Source organism: Apis cerana, linkage group LG1 (assembly GCF_029169275.1).
Source record: "Apis cerana isolate GH-2021 linkage group LG1, AcerK_1.0, whole genome shotgun sequence".
NCBI lineage: Eukaryota > Metazoa > Arthropoda > Insecta > Hymenoptera > Apidae > Apis > Apis cerana.
Window position 1 is genome coordinate 1,781,118 of NC_083852.1, and position 27,589 is coordinate 1,808,706.

Genomic DNA, 27,589 nt, shown 5'->3' on the forward strand with positions numbered 1-27,589 from the left:
CATCAAAAATTTATTCAAGATTTTTAATGAAAATTATTTATATAATTCAATTTTTGTTTTTAAAATTTTATTTATTTGAGATTTGAAAAAATGATTATTTCTTTTTTTATTAACTTTTCTTGGAAAAATTGATTGTACATTCGTCCATTTCGATATTAACAACAAATACAGAGATTCCATTATACATAATAAATAAAAATAAATTTATTTCTATTAATAGCACCTATCATACGAGTTCCTTGATTTTAAGAACACTTCGAATTTTTACACAGGAAGTCGAGTTCCCCATATCGATTAAATATCGATGAATTGACGATGTATCGACAAGATCAGCCAGTGGAATCATGGTGGTCATCACGCTCCATTTCTTTCGACCAATTGCTTTCGATGATCGACTATGGCGAGCTCGGCGCCAAAAATAATTGCCAGACCTCCGCGATTGCAAGGCAGAAAGCGAAACGAGAGCGTTTCTTCCTCCTCGCTTCATGTGTATACGTTACGCGACTGTGTTGTTGCCTTCCTGAACCCATCCTTTTATTGTTTTTATTTTCTTCGCCTTGCATGGAGCGGTACAGTGGTAACTTCAAGGGAAAGGTGAGAACGTAGAAATTTTTTGTTTATTTTGGTACTTACCTATACAAAGGGTAATAAGTACCTTTTCTTTTTTCTTTTTATTTTTTTTAATTGTAAGATACAAATTTCTGCGTTACATTTTTTTTTTAGGATTTTATATTATATATATATAGATTAGAAAGTAAATTGTGAAATATAAATATTGCAAATTTTTGTTTGTACCATATTTAATTTTAGAAATATTATATTTTTTTTAAATTATTTGATAAGTTATTTGGTCATTGCAAATATATTTCCATAATTTAATTAATTAAAGTTTAGAATAGTTTAGAAAAATATGTTGAAATAAATTATGGAACTATTGAGGTTCAAAATTTGTTTATTTTCATCACTGATTATGTCGATAGATTCATTATTGTATTATAACATAAATGTAAGAAGAGATTTTCGTGTCGTAAGAGCAACTTGAGAGAATGTTTTGCGCGTCACAATTTCAACACATAGGTTAGGATGACGATCATCCACATTTCCTGTGTTCGTTCTTTCTATTAACAATTTTGGCTGAAAGCCAAACCTTGTGATCAGTGTTTCAAATTTCTCTTCGATGTCATTAACGTGAATTTTGTCTTCTTGTTTACAAACAAATCGATGATTGATATGGATAATTAAATTCACAAATCTAAATTAAATCTCTTTCGAATTTTAGAAATATAATATGCAATGTTGAAAGTATTTTTGACAAAATATCTAATCCAAATCTAAACTAATATAACCTGAACTTATTCCAAATTTTACTCGAATCTAACCTAAATTTGTTATTCAATTTAATCCAAACTTAATTCAAACCTTAGAAATATAAAAATAAAAATTATTTTTACATGTATTTAAATTTAATATAATTGTACTTAAATTTAACCTATACTTCAATCCAAAAAGTATGATATTATGGATATAATGTGCGAAATATTTTTGCATATATTTCGGAAACGAAATAGCTGTTATATATAAAAAAAATTATTCAAAATAATGAGATTATTAATGGAGAAAAAATATATGGAACGTGTTTTATGAACACTTAATATTCTACAATTTTTAATGATTCTTTGTTTTTACGTAACGTAAAACGTAAGCGATAAATATAGGCGGACAGCTGAGTTATATCATTAATTCAAAAAGGTGCAACTTAATTACGGGGTTAACTTCCAACGAACCATTAATAGATTTTTTTTTTGTGCAATCAGACTCATCAAGGCATATTAAGAATATATAAATCACTTATATACGCCATCTTTAAATACCTCCTTTTTATCATATTAACCTATCATTGAATAATGAAAATACATAAATGAAATGTATTATTATAGCAGTTATATATATTATCTATATAATTAAAATTTCTAAAATTAAAAAAAAAAAAATGAAATTCTTTACAACTTTTGAAATTCTTAAAATTTTCTCTCGAATTTTCAAAGACAAAATACAACTTTTTTCCGGAAGAATTAAATCTTATACAATATTCGAAATTCTTAAAATTTTCTTCTCGAATTTTTAAAATTATTTCATTTAGAAATTTTTCCTAAGAAAACGAATATTGTATAAAGCTCCTAAAATTTTCCATGACGCGAAGGTTGAAAGGGAATTCAAAATAATCTTAAGGAAGGCCAATAAATCCAGCTTATAGAATCGAAATGATTATAAAAATAGGAAGACTCGAGTTATTTTCGTTCAAGGATGTTGCTACGTAGGATTACACGATATACGATGAACGATGAACGTAATTCGAAGCTATTACAACAACAGCGTTGTAATAGCGGTTGTAAGTTTAACTGTGGCGGATAATAATATGATTGTGCGTCTAGTGCTCGACCCCGGGAACCGTTACAACCGCTGAAGAAGCTTCACGTTCACTGCTCTTCGTCGACGTGTCGCTAAGCTTATAACGAAAAATAAACTTTGTAATTGACGAATTTCTTTTTAACATTAATATTTTGGATATTGTCAGTAAGAACTTTTTTAAAAAAATGGACGATATAGACAGTCAACTGTTTTTTTTTTTTGTATTAAATTGAAGTTGATTGAATTATTTATTTAATTATTATTAATACGGATTATAATTTTAAATAGAAATATTTAATTTTAATAATTTAATACATATTTTATTATATATTGTATTTTTAGGTTTAGAATAAATTTGGATTAAATTTAGATTATATAAGATAGGTTAAGATTGATTTAAGGTTAGGGGATGTAATTTTAAATAAAAATATTTTAAATATTAAATACCTTACTTTAGAAATTTGAAACAAGTTTAGAATAGGTAAAGTAAGTTAGGATTAGGTCAATTTTAGATAGAAATATTTCAAATGCTAAATATCGTAATTTTAAGCTTTGGAATAGATTTGGCTTAGATTCAGGAATATAGATAGATAGGATAGGTTAAGATAAGTTTAATTTAAGTTTTAATTTCATGTACGACATTCGCTTATGTTGTTATAGATTATAGATATTAAAGATAAACTCAATCAATCTATTCATTTATTAGATTGACTAAAACCGACAATCGAAGAAGTTAATATGTAATTTACTTTAATTATTTACTATTATATAAATATTAAAAAGGAACAAAAATTTTAATAAAATCACCTATTTTTACACAAAATAATAGTATATGTTTCTAAATTTTTATTTATCTAATTTTTCTCTCTCCTAATTAATTAAACTATTCAATATTATATTAAAGTATTTCCATTTTAACATTCGTAAATTCTAACCTCACTAAATTCTTGTCACGAAATTTTTATCATCTAATTTTCCTCTAATTTTTTTTTCTCTAAATTTTTCCATTTATCATAACATTCAATATCCATTATACTAAATACCATTGTTCCATTTTGTCCCAAGGATATTTGAGCAGAACTGGGATTAATTTTTTTGAAAATTTCGTGACCAAGATAACGGTGTATCGTTCATTAACGCCACCGCGTAAATTCGTTTCTCAGGTTAGTACGGGAAGGTTGGCGGTCGTGTATCAAGCGGAAGTGAAAGATTTACGAGGAGATACGTGCAAATGGCGAGGAGATGAGAAAATTTATACTACGCTGCGCCTAAGATTCGATCCGTTGGCCGCGAATTGTATTCAAATGACGATCGTGAACCCTACGCGACCCCTCGCGTGATTACGAAACTATACAGAGGACACATCGACTATCGCGCCACGTGAGATCACATACTATCACGTATTGCGTATGAAATCTGTTGGAAACAAATTGTTACGATCCTGATTTCACGTCATTATGCGCGTTGTCACTCGTGAAAGGGTATCGTGGTTTTGTTCTCACGTTTCCTACGGATGAAAATAATTCTAACCTAACCCGATGAAGATTCAGGAAGCTAAATGCAAGATATATTCCGTGAAAGTGAATTGATTCGTGAATTTCATTTTCAAGAAATTTAATTTCTAATCATTAATTCATATTCTATCATTTGTAAATTTTATAATTTTTCTTTCGTATCGTAGTTTTATTCTCAAGTTTCGTATGGATAAAAATAATTTTAACTTGATGCAGGATTCAGGAAGCCAAATGATGTATATTCTTTTGATTGATTCGTGAATTTCATTTTCAGAGTATTTTATAATTTGGAATAATTAGCTTGTATTCTTTAAATATATTTATTGATGAAAGTTAAGAAATAGATTATATTGTTTATAAATTTCTTTACATTTTATATCTCTATTTTACGTTTATTGTAAACATATTCGAAAAAAACTTATCGATATGTTGACTGATTTTGTTATTTTTTTAATTTCAGAAAATAGTAAATATAAATAAATTCGATTAGTTTATTTGTTCTAACTTTTACTTAGTATATATTTTTTAACTATTGAATAACTACACTACGAATCTTTATATATTTTTGTAAAATTCAAGTATAAAAAATTTTTAAAAATTTTAAAATATAATTTATATATACAAAAAAGTACAAAAGTATTCAAAGTATATTATGCATTATGTTTTTTAAAGAATATAGACATATCTCTTTGTAAGATTCCATTTCTTCGATCATACTTGTAAAAATTTTATTTTGCACAATCATAATAACAACACGTGATATGATATTATATTAATAAACTTCTACTTAAGATCGAATTATAAATTCGAATTAAAAATTTCTTATCATTCTATTAAAAGAATTTTTCAAAACCAACCGGATCATTATTTTCGATAACATTTTTATTGATGGAGAATTATTAAAATCAAAAATTAATCGATGTTAAAACTATTTAGTTGAATACATATTGCTATTAAATTTACAAGTTTTCACAAGAAAGTTTCTCCACTAATGTATAATTAATTTTCCTTGTTCTTGGCTCACTCTATCACGCGGGTGACTTCAGTTAAATATATGGGATAGTTCGCTTTAGCTGATAAGGAACGTGTATTGTGTCAATTAAGCAAAAGATTGAGAAGTTAAATTTATTTCTGCATCGAAGATTTTTTTGAAAAATCGGCGACCATATTTCCTTATAGCAACACATATATTTTTTAAACATCAATAGATTGATAAATGCAAACATTTCATAATTCTGACAAAATAAATTATTATTACTATCAATTTAATTGGAATTTCAATTTTTTTGCTTTTAAAAACTTAAGACATGTATCTCTTTCTCTCCCTTTACACAAAAAAATACTTTCTCCCCAGATAACTGATTCTACTTTCAAACATTCCACTTTCAATTCTACCAAACAATTATCCATACACTGTTGTATTATCAAAATTTCTTAATTCAAATTTTCTTTTCTAAACCAAATTCTCAATATACATACATTCCAAATAACTAATTCTACTTCTCAAACATTCCGTTTCCAATCTTTCCAAACATTCATCAACATGCACTACATTATTATAATTATGAAAAATTCACAATTCAACTTCTCTTTTCTAAATCAAACTCTCACAAAACGTCTCGGTCACTTCTGAATGCTAAGATTCAAATAATAAGAAAACAGCGATGTAACTAGCAATCAGTCAAATAATGAAATTTGGGTAAATTTGCAGGCGAGCACCGAGAGTCGAGAGGCGGAAGAGCAGGGTAGCAGCACGACCTCGCCCTCGGAGGGCAGGCACGCCGACGGGACATCCGGCTCGTCCGTCCTCGAGATGGGCAGCACGGATTCGGCGGGCAGCGCCCACAGTGGCGGCCCTTCCTGTGGCCTGGTCAGCTCCCTTTTTCCGAGCAGCTGCCGTGGACGAGCCGAGGCGTTCGCGAGACGCCTCCACCGACGGCTCACGTCCCTGGGTGGCGAGAACAGTTCCCAACGAAACGAAGAATCCCCCTCGTTGCCCAAAGAGACATCCTGGTTGCGCTCCACGACGACGGCCAAATCCATCATGAACAACACGACCAACAATCACGTTCTCCAGCACCAACCGCGCCACAATCCTGATACGGATCTCTGCTACGACTTCGATCTGGAATTCGAGGATGGCCTCAGCTCGCCCGCGGAGGAAGCCACCGCGGCAGAAGTGGCGGATCTGGTGGTGAACCAGGAGGTATTGAAATCGAATCATCGCAGCATCCATCACAGCTCGCCCAACGGATCCAAGGCAGTGCTCTCCAGCATAGATTCCGAGTCTGGCTACGCGTACGCGTCCCCGTTGCTAGGCACATCCCCCGACAGCGATTCCTCCGACATCTTCTTCGACCCAGAATCGTCCGACGTGGAAAAGTCGAAGAACGAGATGTTCTTCGATCCCGTGACCACGTCCGACAGCGAGATCACCACGTCGAATCTGTCGAATGGATGCGACACCAAGGCGAAGAACGCCGCCTCCTATCGCAGGAAACTGGACTTCAACGTGATGGAACATTCCGAGGACACGTCCGAGTCGAGCGCCTCGTACAGAAAGAGCAACGCGGTGTGCGACGGCAACAAGGAGGCGAGGAAGAACGACAGCTCGGTGTGCAGCTCGGAGGATTCGAACGACAGAAATTCGCAGGAAACGTCCACGTCGCCCAGCCACGAGTCGCTGTGGAGCACGTTCGACGAGAGCACTGTCTCCCTCCAGGACGAAAGTCCCTCCAAATCGAATATTCCTGGCTTGAACATGCAAAATCGGTTGCCCAAGTCGCATTCCGACTCCGAGATACCCGTAAACGGATCGAGGATCGTGATCGGTTGCTCGTTGAACAGGAGAGACGAGACGGTGGTGCAACACGCCGATGGTACCGACGAGGTCGATTTCGTGAACGGTTTGTCGGAGAATGGGAAGCTCGAGGACATCAAGAACGCTAGGAATCTTGCCAAAGAGGAGTCTCCGGATTCGTCCGATACATACGAGGAGGATCTTCCTTACGACGAGGAGAAGCCGCAACATTCGAACAACGTCCTCAAGTTGGACGAGATCGACGGTGGAAACGAGACGGTCGACGATCGTTCCACGTACACCGCCACGAACAGTATCCCTGGTGCTTTCACTCTGGAATATCCCGTATCAGACGGGATGCTCGAGACAACGAAGAACGAAGTACAAATAGAGAACGGAACCGTGACGAATAGCAGCGACGAGGACAAGATGTGTCTTCTGCTGCACAAGCTGGCGACCAGTCCAACTGTGAAGGACGACGTTCGCGTCGTGGATCAGGAGCCACGGGAAGACAACATCGAGGAGGAGGAGGAGGAGGAGGAAGAGGAGGAAGAAGAGGAGGAGGAGAGACCACAGAAGATCAGACGAAGTTCTTCTTTAAAAACGGGTAAAACTCCACCAGGCACTCCTGGCAGGAAGAAAATCGTCCGATTCGCGGATGTGCTAGGCCTAGATCTCGCCGACGTGCGCACCTTCTTAGACGAGATCCCGAAAATTCCCAACTCAGCGTATAGCGACTTGATCTACGACGATATCTTCCAAAAGGACACTAGCCCCGTCAACACCTTACCGAATTCCAGCCAATGGGGAGCCAGATACGTGGAAAGCAGGCGTGGCTCCGCATGCGCGATCCCTCCCCGTAAATTGGACAGAACTTTGGTGCCTCTGTTCCAGCAGCCTGGCGGCCAGCCAAACTTTCTCGATCTAGTTCGGGAGCGTCGCGTGTGCCTAGAGAACGTACTCGTCCAGGATCCCCTCACGTTCTGCATCCAGGGCACAGTCCGCGTGATCAACCTCGATTTCCACAAATCGGTGCACATCAGATACACGTTGAACTCGTGGCGTAATTTCAGCGACCTGCAGGCCACCTACGTGCCTAACTCGTGCGACGGTTTCAGCGACAAATTCTCGTTCCTTCTGTACTGTCACACGTTGCCAGTCGGCCAGAGACTCGAATTCGCCGTTCGATTCCACTGTAAGGGAGAGCAGTACTGGGACAACAATGCTGGTTTGAATTACTGTTTCCAGTGTTTGCCAGCTTCGCCGACTGTTGGCTATATACCGATCACGGCACAAGCGAATCAGCATCATCACGATTGGTCACCCGTGTTCTATTGATTAGCGATTGATTATACGATTACCCGTGCCCGCACGGGTTGCATTGTGGGTGTTGGTCGCCACGATCGGAGACGGAGTCTGAACTGGGGAGGAAGAAGGTTAACGACAGAGGTAGACGATAGAAGAAGTGGAGCAGTCGATAGAGAAGGGAAGAGAGAGCCTATGGTTGTATAAACGTTCCTAGAGTACATATATATACATATATATATATATCTACTGTACATATTTGTCTCGCGTCGATCGAGAAGGAACTGTAGCAGCATCGAAGAGGGCAGCACTGGCGTCAATTATTCCTTCCTGCCGCGTGATCGCGTGGAAACTTGATACACTCGTTATAGACTGATTTTTTACACACGTTCGTTGTTCCTTGTTTTATGAGAATTCGCAATTACGATTATAGGTGGTGGTTTTTTAGAAGGGAGGTATTCTTGGAAAGAAGATGGAAGGCAAGCATGAAACATTCGAACTTCGTCCACGAAGAGCATGATGATGAGGATTATATTTTTCACGTTCCTAGAAAGTACCTAATATAATTCTACAAGATTTCACGCCACAACTGAGCCTAATGTGTCTAAAAAGGGCACACACATCGACTAGAGTTGGAAATGTTATCGCAGAAGTCGTTAAAAAGAAGACTGTTTTACGAAACGAGACGTTCGTTGGAAGGATTTTTGCTTTGAAAGGTGGTATTGCTTCGAGGAGGCTCTTTTTTCTTCTTTTTTTTTTTCTCCTTCCTATTTTTTTTTTTTTTTTTAATATTAAACGAGTATCATTGAATTGATTCGCTAAGGTTTGAACAAACCTCTTTCGACAAACTTTTATCTATTATATACAGAAAACATATCTGCTCGGCAAATTTTCGAGACTATGATGCGGGTTCTGTTTGAGATGAATGTTTCGTTTAGTTCAGTGACATAGCATACTTTTAGCAACGATAAATGGTACGAATACTCGAAAAATAATTGAAAATACTTGGAAACTAAGTATTCAAGTATTTGATCAAAATCAATTCGACCTGTGCCAATCTGATTTAGTGCCATTATTATGAAATTGGAAAGAATCGCAAGAATCGGGATAATATATCATCGCGTCTTGTTCGTAAGAACGTTTAATGAAATGTGATAATTAACAATTGACGAATATTTCTTTCCTGATTCCGAATTTCAACTATGTGATCGTCGTAAATCAGGGAAATCGAGGCCTGATCTATCGATAGATACTATATCACTGTATAAATCGTTGAAATAATGTCAATAACCGATCAATCACGATTTTATTTTTATCATGCACATGAATTTCTATACTTGCCAGAATGCCAGAAATGTGACGAAAATTTGTTATGAAAATCTTGTTATGAAACGGAGATTTATATACTTTGAACAATGAATCCATCTTTTTGTTTCATTACTAATCAATTTTTAAATTTCTTTATATTGCAGATATACTAATAGTCAAAAATTTAAAATCACTAATATAAAGATCGAGATGCAAGAGTTGAAGAAAAGTTAGGTTAGAATTTTTTTTATCTTGAAAAAGTCTTTTGCGAATAATTGTAATACCTATAATATTAATAACGTGAATGCAATTGAAAAAGAGATTCCAAATATAGTAATGCACTTTACATCGTGACTTAGATATAACATCACCAAGATACTAATTTAATAACGAACGATGAAAGAAAAATCGTTGGAACTGATAGAAGGCGCGTTGCTTGGCAACGTGACGTCATCATAGGAATGGCATTAGTGTATCTTATTGCCAAGTAACGTATTCACCATTCTCCACTATGTCACTATCTAAATGATATCTGACGTAGATATTGAGAATTGTACGGTTATCCTCTAATTATCTAAAAATATTTCTATAAATAGATATTGTTGGAATTGATGAATTGAAATATAATTAAATATTGCATAAAAGAAAAGAGACGAATGAATGAAAATGTTCGCTCAGTGAAAATTTTGAAAAATTTTGAAAAGGATGTTTCTAATTATCGATTAATTCCAATTTATGCTAATTAATTATTTGACTAATAGTGTTGATAGCAGGAAGAATAAAATAAAAAAAATTAAAATCGATAATTTGCTCGATAATTTCGTTCATTTTTGTGCTTTCTGGCATAATGCGTGAGTGATGATTCATTTTCGTTAATTCTCACAGTGTGCTTAACCTATACTGTTGTGTTGTCTGCTTGATCCAAGCTAAGAATTCGAGTCAAGCCGAGGACAAGATTATTCTGAGGACATTTTCAGCGTTTTGGCAACGATTCGAAAATGGTGAGTCACAATACTGAGCACATTGTGCATTAAAAGAAGCAACATTAGCAATATTGTCTATTGTCGCCTGTCCGGGTTTCGCATTTAGAAATGTGATCGTGTTTTATTCCGTTTGAATAGCGAAACGATAAGTGACAACAGTGATTATTAACTAAACTCGATATCACCTAAATGATTAATAAGATTACGAGAATAATGAACCAATTTATAATTGATGACCTTTTATCCTCGCGAGTGTATGTATATGATCGAGAGAAAAAGAAATAATAATCGAATAGCATGCACAATTTGAAATTATATGAAATAATATATATATATATATTTAGTATTTCACATCACGATATTTTTTAATAATGTTGAGTAGAGATGGGTTGAAACCTGATTCTTGGATAAAAATCTATAAAAATTTGTTGAAAAATCGTCAAATTCTCGAAACTCGAATAATCTTTTTTTTTTTGTTTTTTATCGAAAATTAAAATTTTAATAAATTTTTGTTTCTATTCAAACTCAAAGTAAGTCTTTCGACTAGCAAAGTAACTTGTCAATTGGACTTTAACTATCTCTAAATATTCAATATCTTTGAATGGCAATTGTCAAATTTTAGATTTTAGAAATTTAATTTTTCTTTCTTTATAAATTATTCAAATAAAATTTCATATAATGAATTTATTTGAGTCTCTAATTCAAATTTATAATCTGAAAAATTTCCTTGGATATTTCAAGATTTCGAATATCATCCCATCCCTATTTTCTAATATTAAGCGTTTCTTTTGTAATTTCGACCACTGTTACCACATTTGACCATCGAAGGTACAATGATTAAAGATTAAGTAGCAACAGCAATATAATGTTATAAACAAAGAAACGAACAAATGATATTAAGATTACACTATATATATATATATTCTTAAGATATTTTTTGTAACAATTTTCATCGTGAACAAGTGCTTTCTATACAGTACACATAGAGAACATTATATAAATTGTACATAACTGGCATCAGTATTGGTGGCAAATGTGTCTCGAGAAATAGATGATTGTTTTCTGTACAAATTAATCAATTTTTAATCATATATATATATATATTATAATATTTACAGTTTCTCCTGAAAGTTTATTATACGCAAGTTTTTATTGTATATATATATATACATATACGTATATATCGATATATTTTAAACAATGATATATTTACAATACGATTATTGAATTCTTAATTATCGGATATCGTGTTTTATTTTTCCGTGTTTCTTTCTTTTTTATATGGCCAATATGGATCTTATCTAATTTTTATATCAAACGCATGGATATCATTGCATTGCTATTTTATTTTCTTTTTATTTTATATATTATTAATACAAGGGACTTATTAATCGATTCATTCATGTAAATGTTTTTTTTCTTCTTATTCTTGTATTAATAAGAGAAAATATTTTTAAATTTCTTAAAAGAGATACTTTATGTAGAAAAATGAAATTTTTTCTTTTTTTTTAAATATTTGTTTCTTTTTTATGTGTTTTAATGAAAACATTATTTTTAGCACTTTTTTAAAATTACTATTATTATTACATATCAAAATTTCATATTAAAATTATTTTATTCAATTTTTATATAAAATATAGATTCATGGCTTAATTATTAGATAAATTAATTAAGAATGAATTATGCTATTAGTGATTTTTAATAATAAATAAAAATTCTAATGGTATTTTAAAATTGTGTTATAATATAAGCCATTAAGGAATTATTATTTTTATTGATTTTATTAACTTTTTTATTAATTTATTTTTTGTCCCTAACAACTCTCGAGAGTTTCACTCTCAAATGTATTCATACCTTAATGTCTGTTAAAGAAATATCTACAATTAAGTTTTCTGATCCATATTACTGTTCAAAAGTTTGGAAGCAATCATATTTTTATATGAAATAAAAAATCTTAATAAATAAATATCATATAAGTAATCACTAATAATAAATATTAACATTTTCTTTCAACAAAGAAAAATTAATAGAATGCCCAATTTATTAATTTTAAAAATTTAATTCTAGTTTGTATTTGTTTTTTATTTTATTATATTATCTACCAAGTTTTGATTTATTTTTTATTAAATTTCTTATTATTTCAAAAATTTTTTATCAATAGTGTGTGAAAATAAGAATGGATCAATGAAAACTTTTATTGAAAAAGTTAAATTTAGGCGCATGATAACCACCATTATTGAAGCCCTTTACATTATCAATACAAAATCTATTAAAAGGAAACCTTTCCTATAGATTATCCTTTGTATATAAACACATTTTAAAAGAAAAAAGGAAAAGTTAAATTTTATTCTGGTAACTACAGAAAAAATATTCTTTCATTGTATTAGAATGATGGTTATCGATATTTATAAAAACAATTATATCAAAGTCATCAATTAAGATATTTTAATTATATGTTATGAAAAATAGAGTTTGATGTGCAAGGTATTTCATTAAATCTGTTACAAATATATATATATACATACATACATACATACATACACACACATATCTTTCATATCTTTGTAATATTTTTAATGTCTTTTTTGTGACTCCTGTTGTGAAAATTTGATATTTATATTCATAAAGCACAAATTGTTCAAAGAATAACACAGATGAAATAGGAATTGAAATAAAATTGCATAATAAAAGAATAGTAATCTTGAATGGTGTGAAAAATGAAATAAGGAAAGATAGTCTACTGCCAAGATACTTTTTGTGTTCAATTCAATAGAAAATTTATTTCTGTAATTTTCACTTCAGATGCATTATTCTGAAAATTTCTCTAAAAAAGATATATGTATATCATTCAAAATATATAATAATATTGATATTATAATAATATCATTCAAAATATTAATGAATAATTTTTATAAAAATATTTTATTATTCATTAACACAAATTTTAATTTCAAATAATAGGAAAGATTCTTTAAATCTTTTATTATAAAATTTCTGAAATATCTTACACATCAAACTTTAAAAATTAAATATTATGAAATGAAAGCAGTTTATATTGTCCATAATTGTTGAAACTTATAGAATACATATTATAAATTTTATAAATTTCAGGATGTCACTTAAAAGAGGAATGATATAAATTTTTTAACGCAATTTTGATCATTGTAAAATTGCAACAATATAAATGTAAAAAAATTGTTATGATTATTATGAGCATGTGACATCTTGAATAAACTGGATACGAGTTATTTTTGTTAATCTTCGTTCGTATTTTATATATTGTCGTCATCTCATTCGTAAGATTCTTCATTGTGTAATGAGATCGAATTCCACCATTTTTTTGAGAATCTGCGTAATCGAGAAATCGAAACACGTATAATCTTAGTCTCGAACGTAGAAATACATTTTAACATCGTGCCATTTTTCTTCGTTTCGTTACATCATACGTTTTCGTTATGAATCCCTTTAATGTTTATATACTTATGATGATAAAAAAATTTGTTCTAAAATTTGTTCATAATTTATATCTATTTAACCTTTGTGTTTATTCTCAGAATTTTTATTCAACTTTTTATTAATCTAGTAATTTCCAGTAATTTTCTAGTGATAAAATTTAAAAAAAATAAAAATGGATGAATAAAGTTTAGTTTTGAATAAAGAATACTTGGACATCTGAATAACTAAATATTGACGTAAGGATTAAAAAAAACGAGAAAATTGATTAATCAAAAATTAAAACATAAAGAAAATTCTTGTGCTTCCTATTAAGTTAAACCTTCTAGTCTTTTTAATCAGTGTGTAGTCAAGGAAAGGAATAATGATCATTAAATCGCATGAATATTTCTATTACAATGGAAAAAGTTATAGAAAGTTTTTGAAATCTTGTTTTGTCGTCGAAAAGACGATGTTCTACGTTCGAGATTGAACGAAGGAAAAACCCATAGTTATAACGGTAGTATATTTTTATATTCTAATGTACATGTAAGAATACAAGTTGCACCTCTAGTCCGTAGAGCCGTGAGCTTTCGTCCAATTACCGAGCCTTTTGCAGTTTTTAACAAAAAATGAGAAGAAAAAAAGGGAAAATTAATTAAAAAAAAATTAAAAAAATCTACATTACTGAAGTGTTAAGGTGCGAAAGAAAAATAGAGAAAGAGGAAGAAAAATTATATGTATATGTATGATATGTGTGTCTATATGTTATGTGTGCATATAAAGTGTACGTAGTTTGAGAATGAAAGGAATGAGAGAGAAGTAAAAAAGGATGGAAATATTAATATGGATCTTTCTGTTTATTTTTAATAGTTATTTTTACTTTATAATTTTAACTTGCTACTTTTAATCATTTACTATGTCTGTTTCTTTCCTTTTTTATCTCTGCCTTTTCTGAATCCTCTTGCATTATAATTTATTAATTAGTAGTGTCAATAAATTGAGATTATAGGTAACTGGATTTTTTTTCTCAAAATTTTATAATATTCAATCAAATTGAATTCATTAATTTACGATTAATAAAAGTTTATTCAATCAAATTTGTTACTACAATGCAATAAAAAGATTTCACAATCAAATTTATCTTTATCAATTTTTTTTTCTTTTAGAAGAAAAAAATTATTTTGAGAGTTTATATATAAAGATTTAAATTTTTTTCAAAAAAATATTTATTCTGCTAAAAGTTATAATTATATTGATGAAAAATTTTGTTATGAATTCTTCAATTATATTACTAATTATTACTAGTAAATATTAATAATTTTTACTTTAAAATTCCATTAATTTCAAAATTTTATTAATAATATTCAGTTCAATCATGTAGGAGGACACAGATCTGAAAAAAAAATTCCTATATATTTATTGAATCATCGTTCTTTGCTTATTACTTTCGTTTCTCTTCCAAACTTCTTTTTCCTACGAAAAAACACGCTTAAAGGATGGACAGCGCTTTTTGCAAGATTAATTGCAATTTTTTTCTGCGAATAAGTTTTATCTTTTTATGAATGATCATTTATCATTATTCATAAAGAAAGTTCGAAAGCGCGGATCTGTGGATAGGTGCTTGAATCAGAGCCAAGACTGACCGACACAATTTTCATAGACTTCTGCTTTTTTTTTTATTTTTGTCGCATAAATAATTGTAAATAATGTGAATTCATTGGGTTCGTGAACAATACTTATGATTTATGATTAGACTGCGTATAATTATGCAAATTTGTATAAATATAAGTGAAGATGTGGAACTTAAATGTCGAGTTAGTTTAACATTTTGTATGTTGTTTATTATGTGCCCCTCTGTGTCCATAAATGCATGTATTTGTATACGCAGTCTAATAATTAAAGGACCAACAGGAAGAAAAATTAATTAGCAGACTACGGATGTTCGTGCAAATTAAAATTTTTCATAAACATAAAATAAATATATCATAATATACTTCACTTAATATACTTTGTATATTTTATCTACTATTTTCATATAATATGTATTTGTACATTTTTTGCATATCTAAAATGCATTAATATCCGCAGTTTATTGATGAGTTACATTTTTCAGTTTTTACAAAAGAATATTTTTAATGCTCATGATTAAAAAGTAATTGTTATAATATTAGATTACATATTGATCACTGGTTTTATCAGTTCTTTTTAACTATATTAAATTAAAAAAAAAAAATGGAAGATCAATAAAAATGAACTCATCAATTTTCTCTTCTTCTGTGCTTTTCAATTATAATTATACGATTCATTGAAAAGTTGACAAGAGGAACAAGAAAATTAAGGGGAAAACCGCAAAGAGCGATGATATTTCCGTTATTGATCCTTATTTTTATATAATTATTCCATTACACAAGATATAGCGCGATTCGAACTAAAAATTGTTCGCCATCTTGTTTTCACAAAATGTTCCAGGAAATTTCTTGATTATTAAACTCTGTATTATTTCATCAACCATTCGAGTAGAAAATTATTATCTTCGATATATTTTGAATCACGCTATATCTTCCACATTGTTCCCTAAATATGAAACAATAATACTCAAAATGTCTGTAAATGTCTGTATCCAAAATCTTGTTTTACAATTTTCATTTCATTTGTATTTCACGATGCAACATTTCTCTGTAAACGAGCCTATTTACATAGCTTTAAATTTCAAAGAAGGAATAATCTTATGAAGAAATTCGTCATTGATAACAATGTAATCGTTTCACTCGATATTTTCGATCGGTCGAAGGTCGTGGTAGACGGTAATTGCGCTCATCAAAACATTTTTTTTTTGTTTTTTGTTCTTTTTTTTTTTTTTTTATATCTCTATAGGGCCTGTGCGTAATCTGTACGATAGTATAAAAATAAAAGCGTCTCTTACTGTGCCTCCCTATCTATCTACATTTTTAATTACTGTTTTGATTATTTGCGAAAGGTCAGTGATGTTGTATAGATATGAAATATATATGATTTATAGAAGAATAAGGTTGAAAAAAGAAAGAGTGAAATTGTTATTTTCTGCGTATTATATTTATATTTATTTTGTACAGGAAAAAAATACGAGATATTTTTATAAATTTGTTGAATCGATATGGTTATATGTATATGGATTTTGAACGATGAATTTGAAATACGGATACGATTATCGTTTATTCTCTTCGATGTTTTGCATTATTTACGCGGAAATACGTGATAGAAATCATGTTTCTTCTTCTACAGTTCCTTTGTAACATGTGAAACAGTGGTTCTCAACTTTTTTCGAGACGAGACTTCCCTTTTTTAATATTAGAATTATTTTTAAGCTCTTCCAAATGTATTTCACTCCTTAGAATAATTAAAAAATAACTTTAGAAACTCTAAAAAATGATATTTTAATTCTTAAAAAGGAAATTTATTCTTAACTTTGATATCTGTTTGATATTTTAATTTTTGTAATAATGAAAAAATGATTTTAGCAAAAATTAATATTCTAACAGTTAAGAAGGAATATTTCAATTCTGGTACCTCAATCCTTGTATTCTAACTTTTATTAATGCTATAATGACAATTAATATTCTTAAAATACAACGTTTGATAAAAAATATTCGATTATCTTTTTAAGTAGTATCTTCTTGAAATTGGATCGAAGAATTTTTTGGAAAAAATATCACTTTAGAAGGATTATTTTATTAGATACGCACAAAAAAACTTTCTGCCAAGTAGAATCATAATTTATTATAATTAATAATTATTAGAAATTATTATCAAAAATAATAAAATCAAAGGGATTATAAGTCAGTGATTCATAAGTTGAGAACTACTGATATAAAGAGTCATTTGTGCTGCTCAATAATTTGCGTTATGAAAATTACTTAAGAAAATTATCACGTTGCTTGAACAAGACTTAATTGAATTTTAACTGGACTTAATTGAACTTTTCATTGATCAAAAGTTAATTCATTAACTCCATCTCGTTTCACAAATAAATATCAATTATTCTTTTGTTTTCGAAAGTAATATACAATGTCTGGATAATGTAAATTTTAAATGGAGTTAATCAAAACTGATCTTTGAAAAAGTTTTATTACAAAATGAAAAAAAAAGCAACGTTGCTTCAGACTGATAACAACAATTGCTAGGATTTTACGCACTTTTATCGAAAGAAAAATTAAAAAAAAAAAAAAGGAAAAAGAGAGAGAATGTCATATGTGTATACAACAAAAATATACGTATGTAGCTGATGTAATGATCAGTTCGATTTTATAAATATCCCTTTTCCTTTTTTTTCTCTCCTTCCGCCATTAATACGTCGACGAAATTCTATTTTTAATCTCATAACGTTTGTTTGGATGTTTCTTGTTAGGTTAGTTTATATTAAAAATTTTATTGTTACGTAGGGATGAACGTGACGTGGGTGATAGTAGATTGTAATGGAAGAGTTAATTGCGGTAGAACGCGATGAGCGAATGTTTGATGGAGGAATGAAAAAAGTATATCTACACAAGTATAAATAGAGACGTATCTGTAACACATGTTCTATATATGTTATTGAGACAATAAATGGAAGACCGATCGACAGTTTCTTTTTCTTTTCTCCTTTTGATCCTTTTTATATATCTTTGAAAAAAATTATTTTTTATGGGATAAATCTTTCGGACCACTTGGAATACAAAAAATAATCTAATGTATCTGGTATTGTTATCTTAACGTCGTTATTTTTCTTCATAGCAAAAAATGTTTCAGATAAAAGTTAAATGATTTCGAGAGAGTATAATGTGATGCAATTACTTTCTTAATAAAATCATATATTTTGTAATGCATCTGTAAATGTAGAATATTCTTTATAAAAAACTATTAAAATATTTATAACCAAGAATTATATTAGTTTAAGAGATATTTAACATTAATATTTTCAAAAATAAGATATTTCAGATAGTACAGTTATATGGGACACTAAGTATAAAATAATTTTCAGACAGCATTCTAAAATTACAATGATAACGAGATTAACCTCACATTATCTTTCATTTTGCATACATCACAAAGAAATTTTAAAGAAAATTTCTTTCATAAAAAATATCTTTTTGTTAAGCTCACCTGTTATACACATTGATTTCTGATCGTCGTAATGTGTTTACATAGTTTTTGTTAAAGTTTTAGTGAAAAAGTTTATTTATTAAAAAATTCAATTTATACGTGATTTCTTATTATTAAAATATTTTATTTGTATTTTATGTATAATCAATTAATGATTGCAAATTACGTAAATCAGATGCAAAAACAAGAAAAATATTTTTAAATGCAATCATGCAAATTTGAGAATTATTATCAATAGATGTGACCTGGCAATCTGAGGTTAGTTTAAACCTTTAGTTCATCACTTGAATTATAGATAGAATGAAGTGCCATATAGTATCATGAATCTCACGATATCGACAATGTTTATTTCAATATAATTTTTCTTTTTTTTTTTTATATTGTCTATATTCAAAATATCTAAATTTGTAAACAAATATAGATAGATCGATTTATCAATATTTTGAATTTTAATTATTTTATTATTTTTAAATAACTTATAATTTTAAATTATAATTTATAAATCGTATTATCTGGAAAATAATTTATAAAATGAAAAGTAAATTATTCCCTATGTCAATCAGAAAATAATCGAGCGAATAGCTGAAAATAATTGAACTATACTCCTTCCGGTTAGGCCAAGATGCCTTGTATATTTTTAGAAAATACTTAGCGCTGCCAAAAGGGAAGACAACTCGTGTATCGAGTTTGCCATTGTTTTGCATTGCATAAGAGGTAGCCTTTCAAAATTTAATCTATATTTGTTATATATATCCACTGTTTTTCAACGAATTTTATTTGCAGTCGTGATTTTTGGTAATCGAGAATGACGAAATTATTGCCGATTGCATTACATCATTTTTTTATATCATTAAATTATTTGCTATCAATTCTTGTTCATTAATAATAAGAAAAATTACATTTTATCAAAAAGATATAGCGTCATGCACAATTTATCAAATATGGGCAGATACTTTTTGAAATTGAGTAATTTGAAATATTATTTTATTTACAACATATTATTTTATTTCATAATTTTATTCAAATTTATAATCATTAAAGCGATATTATTTGAAATATTAGTATAAAAAAAAAAAAAGAAATCAGTCAATTTGTTCGGAACAAAAAATAAACAATATTGTTCAAAAATGGCAGCTGTTTATTACGAAAAAAAAGAAGGTAAATAGTGGATATTAAAAAAACGACTTAAGTTTACATTAAAAATAAACGGCTATGTCGTTTGGAAAGCAATATTTTAATGCAGTGTTTCTCAATCCGTAGATTAAGCTAGACCCAATTTTTAAAAATAATTGTACATATAAATAAGATACACATAATTTTATTTATAAATAATAAAATATGCATAACTTTATTCATATAATTATTAATTCGTATATTTACACTCTCAACGCAGTAAGTTTTTACAAAAAAGATTGAGAAACGCTGCCCTAACAGTTACCCTGTGTGCTTCAGTTAAGATTAATTAAGTATCCCTCGATAAAAAAGCAATCTCTGTCTTTCTGATCAGTCTTTACAATGTTCTTTAATTATCATCTGTCAATTATCGAAGAAAGAAAGTGATCGAAATAGCGCCATGATGTCGCGCGTTCACAAACACGTATCATATTTTTTTCGCAAAACAACCGATGACATCCCGTATTACAATAATAAATAAATATATTCTCGATGTCACACGCATCTCTTCGTAAATATTATAATTTCACGTTCAAGCGATTTTATTCGACGATCACATCGTCTTACAATATATAGGGGAAAAGATCACAAAATAAGAAAATAGGCACTCGGATTGAAGCGTCCCATTTGTGAATTGAAAACACTCCATTCGTTTGTGAATCACAAAAGATATTGCTTATTGGAACATTCGTTGATTCATCACATTTCGATCGATTTAATTAATTTTATAATTATAAATTGTGATAATCTTCTATGATTCTCTCTTAAATTGTTAATCTTTCTAATTTCTTTCGCCATCCATGTAAATGGATTTTTTGATGGATATCTAAAATTTATTGTTATTGTCTACTCTTTACTTTTTTTCTTTCTTTCTTATTTTCTATCAGTAGTAAGTAAAGTCAAAGTTTCTTGACACTTAAATACTTTTAAATACTTTTGAGATTCTTCCTATGTCGATGTATATCGAAAGATAATTCGACGAATTATTTGTAATTAATAGAAGCCAATATTTTTAACATTTTTTTTTAAATTGAAAAATTCAACGAATTATCTATCGTTTTCAATGTCCATGACACATGTTTTCTTTTTTTTAATCGACGCTCTCGTGAGAAGAAAATTCGATGAATTATTCATATACACTTTTACAAACTATTGCTTTCCAACAAAGGTGTAGTTTTGGTCAATTTCAACGCTCTCAACTGTTTGTACAATCGTTGTCTACAAAACTGATAAAATTCGATTTCTCTGGTGAAATTGCTCCGCACCATGTCTTTCACTTCTTCGCTGACAGGTGGTTTGAAGAAATTCCGGTTGATTCTGGTAAACGCATTCACCTCGTCTAAAAAATAAAAATTATTTCGTCATTAATTATTTACTAGACTCCTGATAGTTGTGAAAAAATTTTTTTTATCCACCACAATTATTTTTAATTATTTTTAATGATATATTATTATATATTGAAATATTATAATATATTAATAAGGCTCAAAAAATAAAAAAAAAAAGAATTTAAGAAAAAAATATCATATAATGAGAGATAACTTTCTCTTAAAAATTATCTTTCTTTAACTTGACACGTACAAAGCACGCTTAGTTCTGTGATAATTATCGCTTGATTAAGATTTACAGTTATATGCAAATAAAGGAACAAAAGAATTACCATAATAGACGTCAGTGGCGCCTCGGAAAAATCGGGGTATATAATTTTCCAATACCGTGAGAGTGCTATTTACGTCCTCGAGTACACCAACCACTGCGTAGTGTTTCTCCACTGCCATTTTTGCTCGTTCCAGGGCACCCATCGTGTTGAACGGGCTTCAAATAAACGACAATTGATAAGTGTGACAGGTGGTTGAATGATGAAAAATAAAAACGTGGAACGATGAAGATATGAATAATGTGTAATGGATTGAAAGAATTTTTAGGATTTTTTTTTTTAAATATTGTATTATGATTTTGAAAAGAGTAGAATTAATTTTAAATTAATTTTAAAATTCTATTATTTACTAATTGTAATAATTTATAATTATAATTTTTTAATTTAAAGGATTATATTATTAGAATTATTTATGAATTATATACACACTTTGAAGTTAACATCTTTGGAAAATAGATTCTAAATTAAATTCTAAATTCTAAATTAATTAAAATAGATTCTGATTTAAACATTTCACTAAAATTCATTAAATTTTTTCACAGTCCAATAATTTTTCACAAGCAGAAAATAATTAGATAAAATATAGTATAGAATTATATATTTTTTAATGAAAATTTTTTACTAATTATATATATTAATTTACTAATAGAACTCTTCGCAATTTAACTGCATTAAGTATAATTCATTCCAAAATAAAATTTCCATTAAGGAAACGTATAATTTCTTCCATCCATCCGTGCATCTCTGTATACACAGGAAGTTAACAGTGGAATTTCTAGAGAGGACCTACGTGCATTTCTCGCTGTGGCCGCAGAAAAAAAGCGTTTGCCTGCGATGATCACCGATTCCCTCGTGAATCTCACCCTCGAGGTATCTGCATTCACGGTCCGCCTTAAGTACACAGGACTCGAAGTCCTTCTTCAGCCAGTTCGGATCCGGCAGTGGTAAGTCTGGAAATATTTGCTTTCTCTCCACGTAATACCAAGGTGCTCGCACGTAATAGTACCAGGATATCACTCTCTCAACAGGATCCCGGACTATGTTGATGTAAATTGGCTGAGGCAGGTTGAATCTGCGAGGAAAAACAGTCCTATATCAGATGTCTCGTGGGAATTTGGCTCACGTTACTTTCAGTTACATTAAAAATTGAATAATTGCATGAAATTCTCTTTAACATATCACGAAAAAAGAATTTATTGATCGTTTATATTTGATGAAATATAAAGGAAATGAGCGATATTTGATCAAGACATATTAGAGTTAAATTTCAATACCTCTATTCCATAAGTGTATAATTTGATTTTTAACTTTTATTTAAGGTTTATATCTACATATCTATTTTAATTTTTCTTTTAATGTTCTATGATGAAAAAAATTCTGAACTTAACAAAAGAATTAAATTATATTGAATATCTATATCTTATAGATGTTCAATTTTGAGATTTGATTTTCGATTTTTGTTTATTTTAATTTCCAATTCTCTGATTTTTTTCAATAACTATACTTTTCTATGTTCAGTAATGTACAAAGGAATTTCTAAACTCGATTGAATCATATAGGAATTTAATTTCAGTACAATACTCCATATGCATCAATTTTGTATCAAAATTGTATCTACTTTGTTATTGTCACGTTATTTAAAATTATAATTATTTAATTATAATTCATTTAATTTTTTAAAATACTTACTCTGTAAAGTTTGTAAAACACACGTGTTTTATATAAACAGATGGTTCTGAATAACTGCTAACCATCGTTGCAAGTTGAAGCTAAAAATATACATATGTATAAATAACAAAATCTCTCAATTGTAACAATTTTATAAGTATTAGATTAAATGATATATTAAATATTTTATAAATGATAATATTTTATGATTAAATGATTTATCGTACTTGTTCAATAGGCGCAAGTCGTATTGTTTCGACTCTTTGTACACGATCTCTGTTGAACGAGAAGCCATTCCTCAGGGATAACCTCCTCAACAATTCCATAAAGGTCTGAGAACCCACTTTTGGTACGCGATTGAAGAACAAAACGCTTCGATCCGCTCTTTTCGTGTTGTTAAGCGCATCGATGTCCAACACTTCAGTTTCTTTGTACTGAAATCGATAAAAAAATTTTAATATTCTTTCTGTTGTTCATCTTTTAATCTAATATTGAAAGATCATAAATCTTTATTTTCATAATACAGTATCGAAACATTAATCTTAATTTTAACAATAATTTATTATATATGAATTATATATCTAAGATTTCTTTTAATTTTATTATCATCAAATTACATTCGAAATTATTAAAAATTGGATGGAAAAAGCAAATATTGATTTTCGATAAAAATAATTATAAAAATGCAATCTAAAATAGGATGTGAACATTGATAACGATACTTATATTGGAAAAAATTATTTTTCGTATTTTTTGGAATAATTGGAATAATGTGATATATCAACTGTTTTCATTGACTGCAAAAGTCAATAGCAAATATATATTATTATAATTTTTTCATACTGATATTAGCATAGTTAGTTAATTACAATTTATAAATTGAATAAAAGTCAATGTCAATTTTTTATGAAATAAAAATACTTTAATGGTTCATTTCAATCTTAAAAATTGTCATGTTCGAATTACGAAAAATTGGATGGTAAACAGAAGAGAATTGTCACGATTTTAATCGTTTGTTTTCCTTTTTCATCAATTCAATTATTTCCCTATCCCGGGGAGAGTAGTTCTCATTCCATTCCCTTTCGTTGAATAACTATTTGCAATATCGGCAAGTCATTCCATGGTACATGATGAGCGTGTAATTGCAAATAGAGACGCGAGTAACGAATACCTCGTTTCACCTCGACTTCCGGGTAGTTTTTGCGCTCAGTACTAACGATCGAAGAAAGATATTAGATAATTGAATCCCTTAGAAGCAGCGGTGTAAAATAATTTTATTTTGCAAGATTCGTTTTTGAAACACGATAAATAAATAAAAAAAAATTCTGTTAAAAATAGAAATGGATATATAAAATACTTAAAGAAGAGAATTAAAAATATCATAAGGAAAAAATTAATTTTTATCGATTAAAAATAATAATTGTATAAATATTATCTATCGAACCTTCGTTTCGTTCCATTGCTTTCGATTCAGCTTGCTTCACTTTATGCAATCGAGTCGATCAGAGAAACATTGAAGCTTTACTTCCGCAAGCTTGTCGATGATATATAATTCCAATGTAGAATTCCACTTTGTAAACTGTTTGATTGATCTTTGATTGTTCATTTCGATTCGAAATCTCGAATCTTCTTTTGAAATGATAAGCAACTTCTCGTTTGCTTGTTGATTTATTTTATTTCAGATATGCAAAAACATTTTTTATAAGATTTATAAGAGACAAGACTAAAATTAATATTATTTAATGAATAAAATATTAAACAAAAAAGAAATTGTTATAATAAAATAAAGAAGTATATATATATATAAATTATATTATAAATAATATAAAATAATTTCATACGTTATATTTGTCAATAAGTAAAAATAAAACCAAAGAATAAATAAACTCATCACTCTTATACTATATAATGTTCGATTATATAAATTTTAATTATTCAATCAACAAATAACATAAAAAATTAAAAAGTATAAACTTGTTGATTGAACTAAAATCAAAAAAATCTATCACACATCATTCAATTATAATATAACAAAGTTAAATTATTCAGCCAGCAAGTAACATCAAAAATCAACAAGAATAAATCCATTACGTAATATTTCATTTGATGTTCAAGTACAATAAAGTGCAAACAGCGAAGCGTTTAATCCCCTCTTCGTTAGAAGCTGAGCAAACAAACTGACGATTCAACGATCGTGTACGTACTAACCTAACCTAACCTCTATCGCAGTGTGTACATGGCGAAACAGAAACGTCAGCTTGTCTTCTTTTTTCTGTCCACATTCTCGTAGCTTGGCATTATGCCACAAGCACATCACATTATTACATTATTACTAAACACGTTTACTTCCTTCTCGATTATAGATTTCTCGATTTGCCTATCTTCTCGATGTCCTTCTTTTTCGAATTCTTAGGACGATTTACGAATCATTCTTCGGTTTTACCGTATTAAAGAATCCAAACGTAATTTATATCGTTATCTGTGTAGTATACGAGAGAATATAATAATATCACAAGAGAAATCTTAAATTTATTTCTATTACTATTTCTCGATAACCATAATTTAATAATAATTTTAAGAACTTATTCTCAATCTTTTTTATCCTTTCTACTTTGTATTTTTAAAAATAAATATGTCATGAAAAAAATTTTGAATTTATCCCTATATTATTATTGTCTAATGATCATAACCTAATTTTGAAAATTTTTTTCAATTTTTTCTATTTCTTTTATTTTATATTTAAATTTATTTTCATTAAAATTTTGAAAAGAATTTTATTATTTTTTTATATAATAATGCGGTGAGTTTTATACTTGTTGATCCGTTATTTATATAATAATAATAGAACTGTGAAGTTACCGTTTGAAAACACTTTTTTCCTTTGCACTCTAATTCTTAAATGGATTTCACTAGATAAAAATTCTTGTTTTTTTTTTATTAATACAGTTATCTAATTAAACTTGCGAATTAAGCGTCTATATCATCTGAATGATATCACATTGAATATATTAACTCGTTCACTAATAAAATAAATTCTTCAAATTTTTTATTTTATTATTATTTATTGAAATATTTTCTTAAATAATTAATTTAAATAATAAAATGTTTAAATTTTTATTATTAAATTATTTTATTAATTTTAATAATTAAATTTAGTAAAATTTAAAATTTAAAATTTATTGAACGATTTAATAGTTAATTTTATTATCAGTAATAAAAATAATTTAAAATTTTTTTAATCGAGAAGAACAAATGACTTTTCATATATTAAATAAATGTGTGCGAATAAATAATACATATTTGAACTAGTGCGTAACAAATAATATAGTAAATCAAATATAACCTCTTATACCTAGGGATATCCTCTTTATGGGTCATTTGGTACTTTATTGTAAATTTTTGCGAATAACGGTTAATATAGAATAAAATAAGAGTAATTTAATGATTCATCGTAAAAGCAAAGAAATTCTTGGCGCAAAATGAGCTTTAACAACGTTTAAATGATTATGACAACACTTGAAATAGACTTTACGAAGAACAGAAATTCTTTTTCTCGTTCTTTTACCGTATTTAAACTTATTAATAATGAATTTACATTCGTCGTCAAATTATTCTATTTTTTTCATAGTTCACAGTTACAAATTCATTATTCAATTTATTATATTTTTATAAATTAAAAATTATGACAAATCTAATTATGTTTCATTTATTCATATCGTATGAATATTAACAATTAATTTAAGATATTGATATTTAAATAGAGAATTATTAATTAATTTTATTGTTTTCATTTAGATTAAAATTTCATCGAAACAATAATGTTATTAGAATTGGTGGTTTTACTTGGATATCCGACAGTTATATAGCGTAATATAAATTCAGAGTAACATTCACGGTCGACGTGTTTAAGCGATTAATGGTTAGGCTGAAAGGCAGCAATCTATTTCGCGGTTTCACGCATCGTGACCACTATAATGTTTCCAATGTGTTATTTTTCCCTTCTTGCTAGTGACCGTGTTTCTTCTTCAATCTCTTTTGTACAATGTTAAATCTCCGTGATTGTGGATATGTAATCGAAAGTCAAACAAAAGTTACAAATTTCTTTTATTTCTTTATTTCTTCCGTTTTTTAAACATTCATACATATTTAGAAATTGTTTCAGTTCGTCGTTTTTGAAGTGAATTTTTAACTCGAATTTTATTATTTATTTTATTATTAT

At 28.9% G+C, this 27,589-nt stretch overlaps 2 protein-coding genes and 1 long non-coding RNA gene across 15 annotated transcripts in view; 1 reads left to right on the forward strand and 2 right to left on the reverse strand.

The window, feature by feature from the left end:
- LOC107992741 (glycogen-binding subunit 76A) overlaps positions 1-27,589 on the forward strand; it is a 123,807-nt gene that overhangs the window by 61,504 nt on the left and 34,714 nt on the right. For 6 of the 11 annotated variants that reach the window (XM_062083898.1, XM_062083925.1, XM_028664297.2 and 3 more), the window contains 2 exons: positions 273-594; positions 5,635-18,353. The exons of 1 other annotated variant lie outside the window; for it this stretch is intronic. In XM_062083898.1, coding sequence (XP_061939882.1) covers positions 273-594; positions 5,635-8,061 — 2,749 coding nt within the window. In that variant the 3' untranslated portion in view covers positions 8,062-18,353. Of the gene's footprint in view, positions 1-272; positions 595-5,634; positions 18,354-27,589 lie in introns of those variants that run through there. 4 more of the 11 variants (XM_028664299.2, XM_017048790.3, XM_028664301.2 and 1 more) reach the window with 1 other exon arrangement.
- Positions 19,990-27,589, reverse strand: part of LOC107992743 (heparan sulfate 2-O-sulfotransferase pipe) — a 51,338-nt gene continuing 43,738 nt past the window's right edge. For all 3 annotated transcript variants that reach the window (XM_028664305.2, XM_028664304.2, XM_062083986.1), the window contains 5 exons: positions 23,598-23,804; positions 23,392-23,471; positions 22,493-22,774; positions 21,706-21,860; positions 19,990-21,384 (listed from right to left, as the gene is read on the reverse strand). In XM_028664305.2, the coding sequence (XP_028520106.1) occupies positions 21,188-21,384; positions 21,706-21,860; positions 22,493-22,774; positions 23,392-23,471; positions 23,598-23,804 (921 nt within the window). In that variant the 3' untranslated portion in view covers positions 19,990-21,187. The remainder of the gene's footprint in view (positions 21,385-21,705; positions 21,861-22,492; positions 22,775-23,391; positions 23,472-23,597; positions 23,805-27,589) is intronic.
- On the reverse strand, positions 24,158-26,025 carry LOC133667207 (uncharacterized). The gene is made up of 3 exons (XR_009832476.1): positions 25,462-26,025; positions 24,815-25,029; positions 24,158-24,582 (listed from the first exon to the last, which is right to left on the reverse strand). It is a non-coding gene; the product is annotated as an uncharacterized LOC133667207 (long non-coding RNA).